This window comes from Manacus candei, unplaced genomic scaffold (assembly GCF_025592945.1).
Source record: "Manacus candei isolate 608988 ecotype Guabito, Panama unplaced genomic scaffold, ASM2559294v1 h1tg000076l, whole genome shotgun sequence".
Lineage (NCBI taxonomy): Eukaryota > Metazoa > Chordata > Aves > Passeriformes > Pipridae > Manacus > Manacus candei.
The window spans coordinates 9,039,921-9,054,606 of NW_026138124.1; the positions used below are offsets into that span (position 1 = coordinate 9,039,921).

Consider the following 14,686-nt stretch of genomic DNA (forward strand, 5'->3'; position numbering starts at 1 on the left):
CGGGGTGTTCTGTGCAGGGGCAGGAGTTGGACTCAATGATCCTGATGAGTCCCTTCCAACTCAGCATATTCTATGATGCTATGACCTTGAAAACAGCAGTGGAGACAGGATTCCAAATCCAGCCCTCTGGAGTGCTTACAGGTGGTCTGACCCTTCCTGTGAGCCTCCTCCCTCTCATTTCCAGCTGGGAAACCTCCCCTATGGTCAGGACTGTGGAAGTCACCTTCCCAGTACTTGCTGTTCATGTACACACCCACCAGCAGAGCCAAGGGGTTGTTGGATGGTCGTGGTTTGGAGGAGAAGTTGTCTCTGTTAAACTCAGAGCTGTATCAAGAGACAAGACTAAAGGCCCTACTTGAGGGAAGGTTTTCTGATGCCTCTGTCAAAATGTGGGGTGGGTTCCAAAGACTCCTGAGCTTTGCCACTCTATTACCAGGACACTTTGCTGGGAAAAAGCAGGGATGGGTGGTGGGCTGTGCTCTGAGCTGGGGAGGGTGCAAAGGTTCTGTCCTGTGTTCTCATCTGTTGAGCAGAAGGTGAAGGGTCTTGAGGACAAGGTAAATTAAAAGCTTTCAGAGCTGATAAATCAGGGGCCTTTGATGCAGAGGGAGCAGGGCAGTAAGAGGATCTCGTTCTGAAGTGTGAAAACTAAACTTCCTCAGAGTGTGTGTTGGAGCCTGCAGTGCCTGGCTGTGGTCAGGCCTCCAGCTTCCAGGATTCGGCTGCCTTGGAATAACTGTTCCGTAAAGTTTATTCAGCTTACAAAATCTGTGTTCAGAAAAAACAGACACAGCAGAAAGATTTATGAGCTGAGGTGACTGGAAATTGGTGCTGTGAGCTCGGTGTGTGCAACTTAAATGGCTCAGCTTCCTGGAGCAGCCTTGGGAGGAAGGCTGGGATCACCAGGGCCAGAGGTGCTGTGTCCATTGGGAAAGTGTGCAGTGCTTCCCCTCTTCCTGCTGGCACAGAATAGATTGCAGGGTGTCACCTTGCACTGAGGGCATCTGTCCTTGCAGGGTTGGCACCAGCAGCCGTGGAGATCCTGCTGGATTTCCATGGTGGGAGCTCAGACCCGTCACCTCCCATCAGAGTCTGTCTCCTTCCTTTTTTTCTCCTGGCTGTTGCGTGGGCCAGGTTGATGTGTTACCTCTGTGGTGTTGTCTCCGTGCCAGAAACTGGAATTTAAATATTCTGGGATGAATAATGCTGATGGCAGACTGCTCCAGTTTGGGGTTGTGCAGTATCTGAGCAGACAGGATTCCCATTAGGATGTTGCTCTGGAGCTTCTCGTGTCCTGGTACAACTGCAGTGGTTCTCAGAGCTGTCCTTGAGGGACTGCAAAGCCTTCAAAGAGGAGGAGGTTGTGCATTTCCTCAACAGAAAGGAGTTTTGAAATGTAAATGTAAATTTTGAAATGTAACCGCAGTCTGTGCCCTGGGGGGGAAATACCTTCAGCCTTTTGGGGCAGCTCGGTGACTTCAGGCTCCTGTGCTCGGTGAGTGGGGCAGGAAAACAGGGCAGTGACTCCCCTGCCTGTTCCCTGGGAGAGCTGATCCCCTGGGGTTTGTGTTGGGACACAGAAGGTGCTTCGCTGGGTGAAGAAGGAGCTTTTTTCCTTGCTGCTTTTGCAGCAGATTTGAGTTTGTGCTCTGCTTTTTTCTCTCGAGGTGGCTGGTCCCCAGCCAGGGAAAACACAAGGCTGTGCATTCCCGGTGCTTTCACCTTCGGTGCTTCCTTCCCCTCCTTGTTCCATGTCTGTGCTCCAGTGCAGCCAGCTTTGCAGGCTAAGGAGCTTCCAGCAGGGCAATGCCAGTGCTGCCAACTGCTTGGAATTTTAGCTTCTGTCCTGCAGAAACTGCCCAGAAATACTGACTGCTAAAATACAGACATGAGGGAAAGTAGGAAAGCACAATATAAGGCTGTGTGTGAATTGTGGAGGTGTTAACTCCAGTGAGCTGCGGGATCTGCTCCTTCTAAAAGTTCCTCTAGACTGAGGTGTAAATTAATAGTTGGGGCCACAGTGCTGGTGGAGCACTAGCAAAGGGTTTGGGGGTTGAGGATTTATTTCTCAGGGTTGTAAACGTTAGCAAGGCACATCTTTGTATAATTGAAAACCTTATGAAAGTAATTGTGCTGCAACCATGATTTGTGCAAGTGGCTGTTCAACAGAACAGTCCCTGCCCCGGGGGGGCTGGGGGGGCTTCCAAAATGTGTAGAAACTTTCCCAGGCAAACTTAAATAGCCGGTGTTTGATCTGTTTGAGTTGGAAACATCTCCCCGAGGCCTTGTGCAGTTCTTTCATCACAGCCTTGTGGCAGCATGGAGAACCAGGCTGTGCAGTTGTCGTGCTTGTTTTCCATAAGGAAATGTGGCAAACGGAAGGAAGGAACGAGCGCCCTGGGGATGGAAAAGGGAGTGGGAGACTCTGCAAACTGGAGTGTTTCTCAGCCTGTGGTGTATCTCATCCTAAAGCTGACTGTCACTTGAATCAAAACAGCCCAAATGACACCATCTTTGGAAACATTCCCCAGAAAACAGGCTTTTATGTAACAGCAGGGCGGTGGGGGTTTGGCTCCGTGGAATTAATTCCTCTGTTCCTTTTGCCCCAAGTTGTGCAGAGCCCACAGGAGAGCTGGGCTGCTCTGCCTGCCCTCAGCTTTCAGCTCCTCTGCATACACACAGGTTGCAGCCCTGGCTCATGCCCTTGGCTGAAACACAAGCTGGAGCTGAATCCCAGGGTTGTTCTGTGTCAATCCATACTTTATTTCCTCTCCATCTCCTGAGTTTCCCCTCTTAGCCCTTCAGCACCAGTGTTAACTTACTGTGGCTTCAAAGTCACAGCCCCGGGTATCTGAAACTCTTTGACAAATATGCCTTGGCAGGGCAGTTTTTGCTTTCTTTTCTACCTAAAGAAAACCTTGTGCCTTGAAAGGGGTAGAAGGTTCCTCAATAAGCCATTGCTATTTAAAGAAAATAATCAATGCTGAGGCTTTTAAGAAAATCCAAAGCTGTTACACGAAGCCCAGCCACCAAAATGTTTCTCACTTGGCCTTTTATCTCCTGCAGCCCCAGGGAGAAAGTGGTTTAGTGGGTCTGATTTGTAACAAGATCTAAATTGTGGGTTGGACCGTCTGGCCAAGAAAGGCCTTATTGACTCAGGAAATAGGAAGGTGATCAGATAGATTGGGTGGAGCTGAGTAACTACTTTTCCTTTGGTGTCTGGGCTAGCATGACTGGAGGTTCTTGTTCCCTTGCAGCAATGCATCATTTAAAAGGCTGTGCCAAATTTAGTACTTGCTCTTGTTTCACTGATTTTTCCAATGCCTGAGTGGACTGAGACTTTGGGAACTCAACAGATTCCTGTGTGACCTCGAGTAAGTCACTGGGTGTCTTTGTTCCTCCTCTCCCCACCTGTACAGTTGGAATGCTGCTGTTTTGTCCAGTCTGCTTGGAAGATAAAGCTCTGGAGCAGGTCCTGTCTGCTCTTCCAGGTTGGTACAGTGTGTCCCAATCCTCCTCCGTGGATTTGCTGTAAAAACAAAGATACTGTGCCAGGGGACTGTACTTAAAAAGCACGTTTCAGTGTCTTCCAAATTGCCAAAAATTAAGTGAAAGGCACTTCTTGTTATATCTGTCCTTCCCAGGCACAACATCCCATGGCTTGGAGAATGTTTAAGAAAAATATAAATTCCACAATCAGTGGTGGCAAAACCTCTCCAGAAAGGAGACAGAGGGGCTTTTCTTGAGAAATGTGCCTTCTGCATCATTTTCTGGTGGGGCCTGGAGGAACAGTTAACAAAACAGACATTCAGCAAGGCAAAGAGCACCTTTTCCTTCCCAAAATGGCAGATGAGATGCTGATTCCTGCTTATTCTGTGTTATTCCAACTTTGTCAGCCCTTTTTCTGTTCGGTTCCATGTGTAATTGGTGCCCAGTAAAAAAAAGGATGGGAACAAGAGCAGAAAGATGCAAGGGCCAGAATTGCCACATCAGTGTCTTGGTTGCTGATTTTCTCTTGCCATGTGAACAGTAATTCAGCAGAAACGTCCCTGCTCGTGGAAATATGTGGAGAATGTCTTGTGGGCGTCCTGCAGTTTCTTTTTTTCCCCTGCCTTTCTGTGATCCAACTGCTAAACATTATGCAGTGATGTATCTTCTGAAGTTGCCTAAAGGCTTGTGAGGAGGTTTAGTGTTTCCCTTTGATGTCTGCGTGGAGCCTCTGCTGAACAGGAATGTGCAATTCCTCAACACAAAGGGCTGCAGCTCCTCCAGCACTGAGAATTTAGGGAAAATACAGGACTCCTGTGTGCCTGACTTTCTCAGATGGGGTTGGGTTGTTCATGAGGGAGCACTTAGAAGCTCTTTTTGATCTTCTCAGTCAGGAGTTGAAAGGTTTATCAGCAAAACTCACTTCCAGTCGTTGTGGCCTGGTTCCTTCCCAGGCTACTGGAGCCTCCAACAGCCCCTCAGTGAGATTTAGGGCACTCTGAAAACATCACACTTTGCTCCATGTTGCAACTGGGGGATCTTTAAAAGGATCTGAAGCTTTGGTGCAACTTCCAGCTAAGTAGTGGATGAATTCAGCTGCTTGGAAGCATTTGAGGCACCACGTGGAGGTGAAGTGGAGCAGCAGTTGTTGGGCTTTTGGGTTTGGCTCTTTGCTTTTTCCTTTCTTGTGTGTGCACAAGTTTTAATGTTCTTGGTGCTTTGCTTCCCAGGAACCAGCTGGTATTTGTGTGTCAGCTCACCTTGAAGACAGGGAGTTATTTTCTGGGTGGGGGGAACATGCACAGAAGCTGAAACAGTAATCCTGAAATTACAACGTGGTGATCTTTAATCTAGTGGAAAAAGGAGTCTTTCAGTGTTCAAGACAAGCCAAGAAAAAAAATCCTGCATTTCCATCATGGGAAAAAACAGTGTGTGAGCTGAGATGGGTATTCCCTTCTCATGGGTCAGGCTCTTACTTTTCATTACACAGCTTTTATTCTTGCTTTGAAAGTAGATCTTGTGTCTTCCCAAATATGAATTTAAGTTCCCAGCTCCGTGGTGAGGAACTCTTAAGGCCAGGAGGAGCCATCACATCATCCCATCTGACCTCCTCTGGAACATGGGCCAGTGCATTTCATCAGGATTGCAGCAGTTCTTTCAGGGGAAGCATTTAGTCTCCATTTGAAGACTTCAAGGGGGAAAATTCACTGCTCCCTTTGGCCATTTTTTCCCAGTGGTTAATCATCCTTACCATTAAAAATCAAAGGCTTTGAATTTAGGTTTGTCTGACTTGTGCTTCCTGTCACTGGCCATTACTTTTCTTCTTTTCCTAATAAAATACATCTCTAGTACCTCCTATTCCTTGCTGTAAAAGGTTGGGATATGCAGTCACCAAGATCACTCTTAATCACTTTTTTGGACAGGCTGAACAGATTCAACTTTGTCATGCTGCAATCTCTTTTTTTTTTTCCCCAGTTCCATTTAATTTTTGTGGTTCTCTTCTCCATCTTTAACATTTCAAGATCCTTTTAGGAATGGGGACAGGGCTGGTCTCATTGTTCAGACTCAGCAGTAGCATCTTCTCAGCACATCATTTCATAACTGTGCTGCTCTCCCTGGCTCAGCCCTGCACAGAAAGCTGCTGTTCATTTATTTCCTGTAGCTCTTCAGGCACCAGGTTTATCAGTTTTATGCACATTTCTAGAAGCTGTCCAGCAGCTCTTGGATCCTGCTTTTCAGCTCTTGTTCCCTAATGAGTTGCCACTTCCAGGTATTATTCAGAGCTTGCCCTTAATTGCAAGTATCAGAGTTGGAGCTGTAAGTGATGAACAGCAAAGTTTTCAGTGTTTTTTAGTTTCCCATTTTGCTGCTGTGAACGTGAGGGAAAAGGTGTCTTGTAGTTCTTGGCTTCCCTGAAGTTTAAAATTAAATTAACTCTAGAATTAAATGTGGGTTGAGAGGCTTTCAGTTTGTTTCAGGTTGTTAATTGGGCCTTTTCCTTCACAGGAGGTCAATTTTTTTATTAGGCAGGAGTGAACTTTTGGAGACAAACTCACACCAGGGCCTTCTCCAGACAGGTTGGGGTTTGCAGTGGGTCTTTTATTTGAGCCCCTCTGAGCAGCCTGTGTTGGAGAGGGAATAAACAAACAATGCCCTTTGCAGGAAAAAAAGTCAGGATATGAAATCTGAGCTGTGCCATGAGAATTTGTGGTGCCTATTCCACAGCCCAGCCACCTCAGTTAGACCTTTCTGTCCTGTGTAATTGCTTCCTCTGGGATTTACCCTACAAGTCCCTGTGTTCCCTGGGATCCGTAGTGGGATCAAAGACAGGCAGGATCAGGCCTCTTATTTAGTCAGGATGTGGTTGTTTAATAGAACAAGCCCGAGGTACTTTGTACCTCTTTGTATAACTGTGTTTATACAGCAATTAACTGGTGTGTGATTTTTAAAATATTTCATTTTCTTCCAAAAAAAAAAAAAGAGAGAGAAAGAGGTAATAAATCACAATAGTTTTGAATTCCCTGTCAAGGAAGAAGAACAGGGTAAAAATGGATTTTTCTAATCCATCACTTTCTTTATGGAAACAGCTCTCCTTTCATCTGCTGCTTCCTCTGCCTAAGAATTGATGACCTGGGCATAAATAAAATATTGTTCCCATTTATTATCCAGGGAACTGCCAGGGACGAAGGACAGTGAATCATCAGGGTTTGTGCTGCAACTGCTGCAAATCCTGAACAACTGGAGCACGGAGCTGATCAGGTCTGAGCCTTCCTGGGTTTTGGGAGGGGGGGTTCAGTTGGAAGAGGAGGGAATGCCAGCAGGATCCAAGGCTTGCTGATGGGGGGAGCTGCCCTGGGAGCTTCCCGTGCAGGAGTGTGCTTTTAATGTGATTTATTGCTGTAAAAACTGTAATTGTCACACACACACTGGAGGGTGAGGGGGGTTTCACCTGCTGCCCCTGGGGAGGAGGCCCTGACTTCTCAGGAGGAGTCTCTGGTGGTAATTCCTGTTTTAGAGCAGCAGGGAATGCTGTCAGAGGGCTTCACATCTGGCATTTTTTCCCATCCAGCAGAACTGGAAGGGGAAGGATTGAAGCTGGAGCAGACAAGGAAACTCCACCCAGAGTCTCCTCTCTTAAAACACACAGCAGTGTTCCCATGGCAATCACAACTGTTGGAAATACTGTTGTAGCTACTTATTCTATCCTTTTTCATCCTAAAGTCAAGTTTTGAAGTGCAACAACAGCAGCAGCAACCAGAGACCATCGAAATCACAAGAGAAGCCCCAAAATATTGTGCAGTTTTATGGAAGTAATAAATTCAGTGTGGGTTTTTCTCATTTTGTTTGCCTTCAGTGGTTTGTGCCTTTAGCGTTCACATTTTGAAATTCCACTTTGAAGTCTGCGAGCTGGAAACACATTTCAAAATAAATAGGAACAGAGTCCAGGGTCCCAGGGCTTTGGGAAGGAGGGGGAATAGCACAGGGCTTGTGATAACACGGTGAGAATTCAGTGTTGTGATGGAACTGAGGCAGAGCCTGCCAGGCATGTGAGGGACCAGGGGACAGAGTAGATGGCAACTATTTTCTGAATTTTGCCATTCTTTATAGAGTTTAGCTCAGCTTAATTTGTGTTAGAAGTCCATGTGCTCGAGGCAAAACAAAGCCCTGGATCTGGGGCAATTTGTGTTTCCCTAAACACCGATCTCCGTTAATTACAGAGATCTCCTTCCAGCTGCAGTCTAAAAAAATCTCCCCTTGGAGAGAAACCTCCTGCCCTCCCCCGTGCTGCTAATGGACAGTGACACATGGATTAATAACTGGGAATGTGCCCCCGGATCCTGACCCACTTCAATCCCTGTGTGCAGTTTCTGTGCCCGGGGGCAGCGGCCCCGTGGGACCGTCGGTGTCACCTTCGTGCTGACGTGTGGCCAGGCACGGCTCCCATGGATCAGGCAGCACTTCCCACGGGATCATCCTCCTGGGCAGCAGGCATATTATGGAGATAACACTGCAGAGCAGCGTTCTTACTTTTCACAGCATTTTTCCACAGTGTTTTTGGGAGTCTCGTGAACAGCCAGGATTTTATTTTATATTTTTTTTTTATTTTTTTTTTTAGTTTCAGCTCCTGGAAGCGTGAGGGAATCTCACTTTGGAAAACTGAACCAACCAAACAAAATAAAAAAAAGAATTTGAGGATTATTTAAAATTAACTGCTAATTAAATTTTCCCGAGTGTTTTAAGGATCAGGAGGGAGGTGTTGGAACACGTGGATTGCAGAGCACAAGGGCTCTTGCAGGTTGGAGTAGGGGTGGAAGAGGCTTCAGCTTCCTCCCCTCAGCATCTTTGGAACTCTGCCCTTCAGTCTCAGGGAGGGAGGACTCGGACCTGGCTCACACAACGTGGATGTTCCAAGGGCTGAAAGTTCTCCCCTCACAGCAGAGCAGGAATTGATGCTTTCCCAACAAAAGTGGGATGTAGTGGAAGTGTGAGGTTCTTCAGGCACTGATAATTTGCCCTGTTAATTGACTTTTTTTTTCTGGCAGTGTCACCATAAGCCTTTGTCAAGCAGCATTTCATGGCAGTGATGCCAACAGGATAAGGGGAGGGATAGGGATAAGGATTAGGGATAGGGATAGTTCATGGCTGTGTGTTCAGACCTTTTGCACTGTCTGGTCTCTCCCCACCTTTCCTGTGTGGTGAAAATGCTGAGTGGGTTCCTGTCTGGACCCAGCTCATTCCAGGAGCAGGGAATGCCAGGGTTGGATGGACACCTGCTACTGCCAGGAGGCAGGATAAAAAACTGCCACCATATCTCCCACCAGCATTAAACTGGATAAAAGTCTTTCATCTCCCCAGCCTGAGCACCCTCCTGCTCATAGGCTGCTTTACCTGGGACACAAACACGGTGTGAAGCTGCTGGGATGGAGCTTTTCCAAGGATGGAACATTGGGGTTGTTCCCTGTGTGTTTGCACAGCAACATAAACTGCTGGGGAACAAGGCTGTGCTGAATTAATTGAATTATTTCAGAGATGAGTTTGGTCCACTAATTCCATATCGATTCTGGGCTTTAAATAGCATTAAGGACCCGTGTTAAAACTCAATTAAAACTCAGGAATGCAGTGGGAACAGGGTAAGGTCACATCTGTGCACATTCTGAGGTGGAATAATGTAACTGTTTCCCTTGACATGGGTCTGTCTGGTGTAATGGGAGGTAAATTGAATCTCTGTTTAATCTGATCATGGGCTGCCCCTTCTGTGAGGAAGAACAAGGTGGAATTAATGAGCCCTGAGGAGCTCTCTGAGGTCTGTGTGGATACAGGGACCAAGTAATTGAACTTGTGCTCCCTTGGGAAATACTTGAGTGTGATGTGAGGAGGTGGTTGAAGTGGCTCGTGCTGGCCAGGGCAGCCCCAGGATCTGCAGCAGGGATTTTATTAGTTGTATTTTCCAATTTTCTTCCCACTGTGCAGTGACTCCCAGGGAACCTCCTGGCAGAGCCATCATATATCTGGTGTGGTGGTTCCTCTGAACACACTGCAGGGTCAATCTTCTTAATCAAACCATTATTGCCATAATTAACAGGGCTTGAAAGGTGCCATTGAGGCAGAGCTTTCTGCGGGATGTTGGCTGATAGGTGGGATAACAGCTGGTAGGAATTGGGATTAAGTGTTCCAGGGAGTGGGATAAGCATGAGGAGAGCCTGGGGATTGGGGCATATCTTCACACACAGACTCATGTGCACTCCAGTTGCACTGACATCACACTTTGTCTTACTTAGAGGTCTCCTCTCCCTGCTCAAAGTGTATTTTATGGGAACACCTCACCCTTGGATGTTTAAGGGTCGAATCAGCAGCAAGAACAGATAAATCTTGCATTCAGTGTTGTGCAGGTGGCTGGAGCAACTCAAAAACTAAAGTTGTACACTCGATAGTGGGAAATAAATGATCACAGATCTTCTGAATGGGTGGGTGGGTGGATTCTTCTGGCACAGCCCCCGTGCCCAGGGGTTCATCAGGCACTTCTCCTCCTGCACTGCTCTGTCCCAGTGAAGGTATCACAAGCATAGAGAACATGTCCTTTTTTTGCAGAGTCCTGGTGGTCATTTGGCTCCCCCTGAGCTACCATTCCACGCTGCCAGGCCGTGCTGTGGCTCTCTGGAGGTGGCTCTGGGCCGTCTGTTCCATTTGCATCCCTGCAGGGAGAATTATCTGTGGCTTTCAGGAGCGTGGCGTGAAGGGGCACACTCTGTTCCTTTTCCCTCTCCTACCTCTTTGGAACCGGTTGCCTTTTCATTTTTGCTTTATTGGATTATTAAAAGGCTGCCAGCTGGATGTAGGTAAGTGGAGGTTTTCTCTGCTGCAGTCTGCAGAGAGCAGGCATCGGTGTGGAGCCATTTAGTCCTGGCACTGCTTCCTATTTTTCCAGATGATTCCAGCCGGCTCTTTTTGTGTTTAGCCTATTGTCAGATACAGTCACAAAGACTCAGGGTATTAATCCTGTCATCTGTTCAGTGTGTGGAGCTGCTGAGTGGGCTGTGCTGTGAATGAGGAGCTGGAGGTGCTGGGGGAGAGCGGGATGGGGTGTGGGTGTGTTCCGAGCGCGTTCAGGATTCGTGCCTTTTTCCCTGGCATCGGTGATTGAGTGTGAAAATTCCCTTCTTCGTCCCCAGGGAGGGGAATGTGCAAGTGTAAAGGTCTGATGGTGTGAAGGCAGGTGGAACTGGGGCAGGCTGCAGTGGTGGAGGGGCACAGCCCTGCCCTGCAGCCGGAGTGGCTCCCGAGGAATCCTGAGCCGTGCTCGGAGCAGACAGAGCTGTGCATTCAGCACTTGGTGTTGAGACCAGAATATAACAAATGGACTCAACCAAACCAACAGCTCCCAAGGTCATGGGTGCTGGATATACCAGGATTCATGGCCTTGCAGGCTGAGTCCCTCTTAGTGGCTGCCCTGGAGGAGCTGGAGCTGGATCCTGGCTGTGTGTGCCGCTTCCTCCTGCGGCAGCTCTGGTTTAGCAGCGTCTGTGAAACCCAAACTCCCCTGCTCTGTCTCTCACCAGAGCTGCAGCTCTGCACTGGGCTCCTCTGCCAGCAAATTGGGAGAACTCCTTGCTCCAAAGGACTTGAGTCTGCCCCATCCTGTGGTTACAGAGCAGTCTGTGGGATTGGCCTTTAACTGGACCCAGGAGAGGGGAAAGGGGTGAAGCCATTTCCCTCACCCTCCCCCAAAGCATTTGTTTTTTTTAAATAGTGATTTCACAGCTCTAATTTGGAACCAGCACAGCTGAGGGGACCATGATGAGTGTCTGTACATTGGGTGATAGGAACTTCTTAAACCAGAGCAGCTGCCAAAGCATCTCAACGTGGAGCTTCTGCTCTGGGAGGCAGCTTGGCAGGAGAGGATCCGGCCAAACTGCTGACTCCAGGCTCCTGCTTTCCCACCTGGATACTCAGATCAGCACTCCTTGGGCCCTGCAGCTTTGAGATGCTGAGCACCCCAAGGCAGGGAAGGTTTCTGGGTGTGAGTGTCAGGAGGAATGAGCTGTTGTGCCTCTCAAATCCCCGAAGCCTGTGTTGTTTTTTCGGAGGGGTTTGGTGCTGGCATTTACAGATGTGTTTCCAGCCAGACACTGAGCATTAGCAGTGCAGAGAAAAATATGTGCTTGGGCTTTCAGTGGGAAACAACAACAGCAAAAAAAGATCCTTTCTGTTTCTTCCAGCTGGAAAGTGATGCCAGGAGCTGTTATTTCAGAGAACAAGAAGTCTGGATTTCTCTGTGTGTGTGTGTGTGAGATGCACCTTTGAATGTGTATCAGGAAAATCTACCCAGAGAAAATGCAGAGCATAGAAAGTAGGTCTGACTGTCACTTCAGTGAAAACCAAATGTGTTTTGGAAATGTCTTTGTGTGTTTCTTAAAAAAAACCAAACAAACAACAACAAAAACAAAGACAAGAACATCTGCTTGTGTATAAATATACCTGTTTTTTCTGGGTTTGTGCTTTCCATTACAGCATGTGCCAATTTTTCTGGAGTGCCAGAGGAGCAGGAACATCTCCAGAAAATGCTCAGGTTACAACACTTGGATAAAACCCTCCTGTGCCACCTTTGTAGGGGTACAATCAGCAGAGGGCAAATGCACTGGGGAACTTGTGGTTGCCAAACTTCTCCAGCTTCTTTTTATATGTTTGGCCAAATCCTCAGCTGGCTGGAGGGGGAATATTAAGACAGCAGCAGCCCTGAGAGCTGAGCAATGGTTTGGTGAGAAGTTCTGCTTGGACAGGGGATAATTAATGTGATTTTTTTCCTAGTGCCCACCCTTCTGTCCCCTAAAGCAATGGCTTGAGCTGGAAGGAAGGGCACCTCTGAAAGGATGCTGCTGTGCCTGGGACTGGAATGGAACAATGTCCAGTGAGCCCCAGCACAGCTGATGGGGTTGGTTTTGTTTATTAAAGACAGGCCTTTGTGCAGCAGCAACGGAAAATCCTATTTCTGTACCAATAAAAACTTTGCTCCCATGGTTGTTGTTGTTGGCAAACTCAATCCCTTTGGTGTTTATGGAAAAGTATTTGCTAGGAAGGCCTGGATGGTTAGCAAGCTTCATCTGCTTTCCTTTTGCTTTGATGGCACACGTGTTGCTGTGGGACTTGGTGTGTCACCCCTGAATCCGTGTTCCCAGGCTGGTATCCCTGTCCTGCAGCGTGGACAGCCCCTGTCCCTCCTGTTCAACAATTCCCAGGGTGTTTTGGAGCAGCCAGGCCAGGCCTAGTTGGATGTGGGGTATGAGCCAGCTGACAATGGCAGTGACACAGAACTGCTGCAGAAGGATTAAAAGAAGCTTCTCTAATAGATGCAATTACCCAAACATGCTTGAGCCATGTTGTCCCATTTAATTCCTTCCCAAGAAAAGAGGCATTCCTCAGGGCACTGCTTTTGTCTGGCTGACAGAGATTATGCTAAGCATCCTCTCTGGATCCAGAGTGGCTCTTCTGTGCCCTGAGTGGCAACTATTTGGCTTCAGATCCCTCTGAAGAGCAGTTATCCCTGCAGGAGCGAGTAGATTCCTTGCCAGGCAGTGATTTTGTAGCTGGCAGAGCCTTTGCTGCCATGCAGACCTCACAGGCAGCTGGCACTGCTGGCCCTGGCTCCCTGCCTGGGTGCCCAGGGGCATTTTTACCCACTGCTCTGTGGAAAGGATCCTTCTGCAATGGGGGATCTTCCAGGAGGGAGCTGTCATGGCTTTGTTTGTCCACGAGGCAGGAGCTTTGCAGGGGTGCATCCCTAGGGCTGGGTTGATGGAAGGGAACACCCCAAGGAAGGCAGGGACCCCCCAGGGTTGTTTGATGTGGTGTGAGGTTGCTCTTAGCTAAATAAATGACCAGTGTTCAAGTTAAAACCTTGCACGTTTCTCCTTCCCCTCAAAACCCTGTGTCCCACCTTTTAAGGGTATTTAGTCTGAAATCATCAGCTGAGTTTTGAAGAAAACCATTAAATATTCAGAAGTTCTTGGTGAGGTGCAAGATAAAGGATTAAATAGCCCAGAAAAGCTGCTTGTTGACTTTCCCAGCTCCTGCCCCCCAGTGCAGGCATTCCCTGAGGTATCCCACAAGGAAACCTGTGTACAGACAACTGTGCTCTTGCTCCTAAGCACCAAATGTTTAATTCAGTGTGTGCTTGTCACAGTGCATTAAAAATGCAGGTGGCACTTGCTGGTGTCAGGCAGTTTTTGTCACAGGGAGATGTCACCGAGGTGGCACAGTGGAATCTGCTGGCTCTGGGAATGCCAGGAACTCCAGGAACAGAGTCCTAAAGATCTCCTGGACATCAGTGGGAAATGTGAGGCTTGCAGACACCTCAGCAAGGGTGAGGTCTTTTGTAGAGCCCCTGGAGCAGAGGTTGTGTTTGTGTTTGTGTGCACAAGCAGATCCCAACCTCCCTGCTGGGCTCAGCCCCTGTCCCTGCAGCTTTCCCAAGGGGAATTCATGGGGTGGTTCAGCTGTGGCAGTGGAGTGGAAAACCTCTGTGAGCACCTTGTTTTTAGAAAAGGGATTCAAAGCAACATTTGGCAGCCTCTGGGTGATGTTGGGGAGTGGTGTGAAGTTCATAAACAGGAGTGGAAAAGGGTGAAAAGAGACATTGCTGGGATAGAAAAAACAACTCAACCCTTGGGCAGCACGTTCCTGTGTGGAAACAGCGGTGATTCCAGGTGGTTCCCAGTGGTTTCCCACCTGTGGAATGGGCAGGGGTTAGAGCTGAGGCAGCTGCTCCCTTCCCATCTGCAGGACAAAACCCCTGCTCCTCCATGCTCACCTCCCAACATTTCTCCGTGTGCTCTTTCCCAAGGGCCTGGATCAGAGTTTCCATGACCACCACTGATGCAGCCATGGAGGGCAGGGCCTGCTTGGGCCTCTTTTCTCTCCCCCAGCCGACTGAACTTTGTTTTCTTGCCTTTCAGTCCTTCCAAGGAAGCCAAGGACGTGCTTATCTCTTCAATTCCGTGTGAGTACCGCGCACGAGGCACCTGCAGCCCCGGGGTGGATGGGAGAAAACAAAAGGATAGTTTCCCTTAAAAAACCTCTCCCTGGCACTTGGGAGCTTGGTGGAAAAGAGAGAGAGGCAGGAAGTAGCACTGATTCATGTTTGATTCCTGGTGAGGTTGCAGAGGAGCAGCGAGGAAAAGGTGATTTTTTTTTTTTTTCATCA

The 14,686-nt window shown here is 48.1% G+C and overlaps 1 protein-coding gene across 3 annotated transcripts in view; it reads left to right on the forward strand.

Moving 5' to 3' along the window:
• The window catches only part of YPEL2 (yippee like 2), a 33,357-nt gene that overhangs the window by 12,095 nt on the left and 6,576 nt on the right, over positions 1-14,686 (forward strand). For 2 of the 3 annotated variants that reach the window (XM_051809987.1, XM_051809988.1), the window contains exon 3: positions 14,439-14,482. In XM_051809987.1, coding sequence (XP_051665947.1) covers positions 14,439-14,482 — 44 coding nt within the window. Of the gene's footprint in view, positions 1-6,657; positions 6,748-10,077; positions 10,326-14,438; positions 14,483-14,686 lie in introns of all 3 variants that reach the window. The other variant, XM_051809986.1, reaches the window with a different exon arrangement.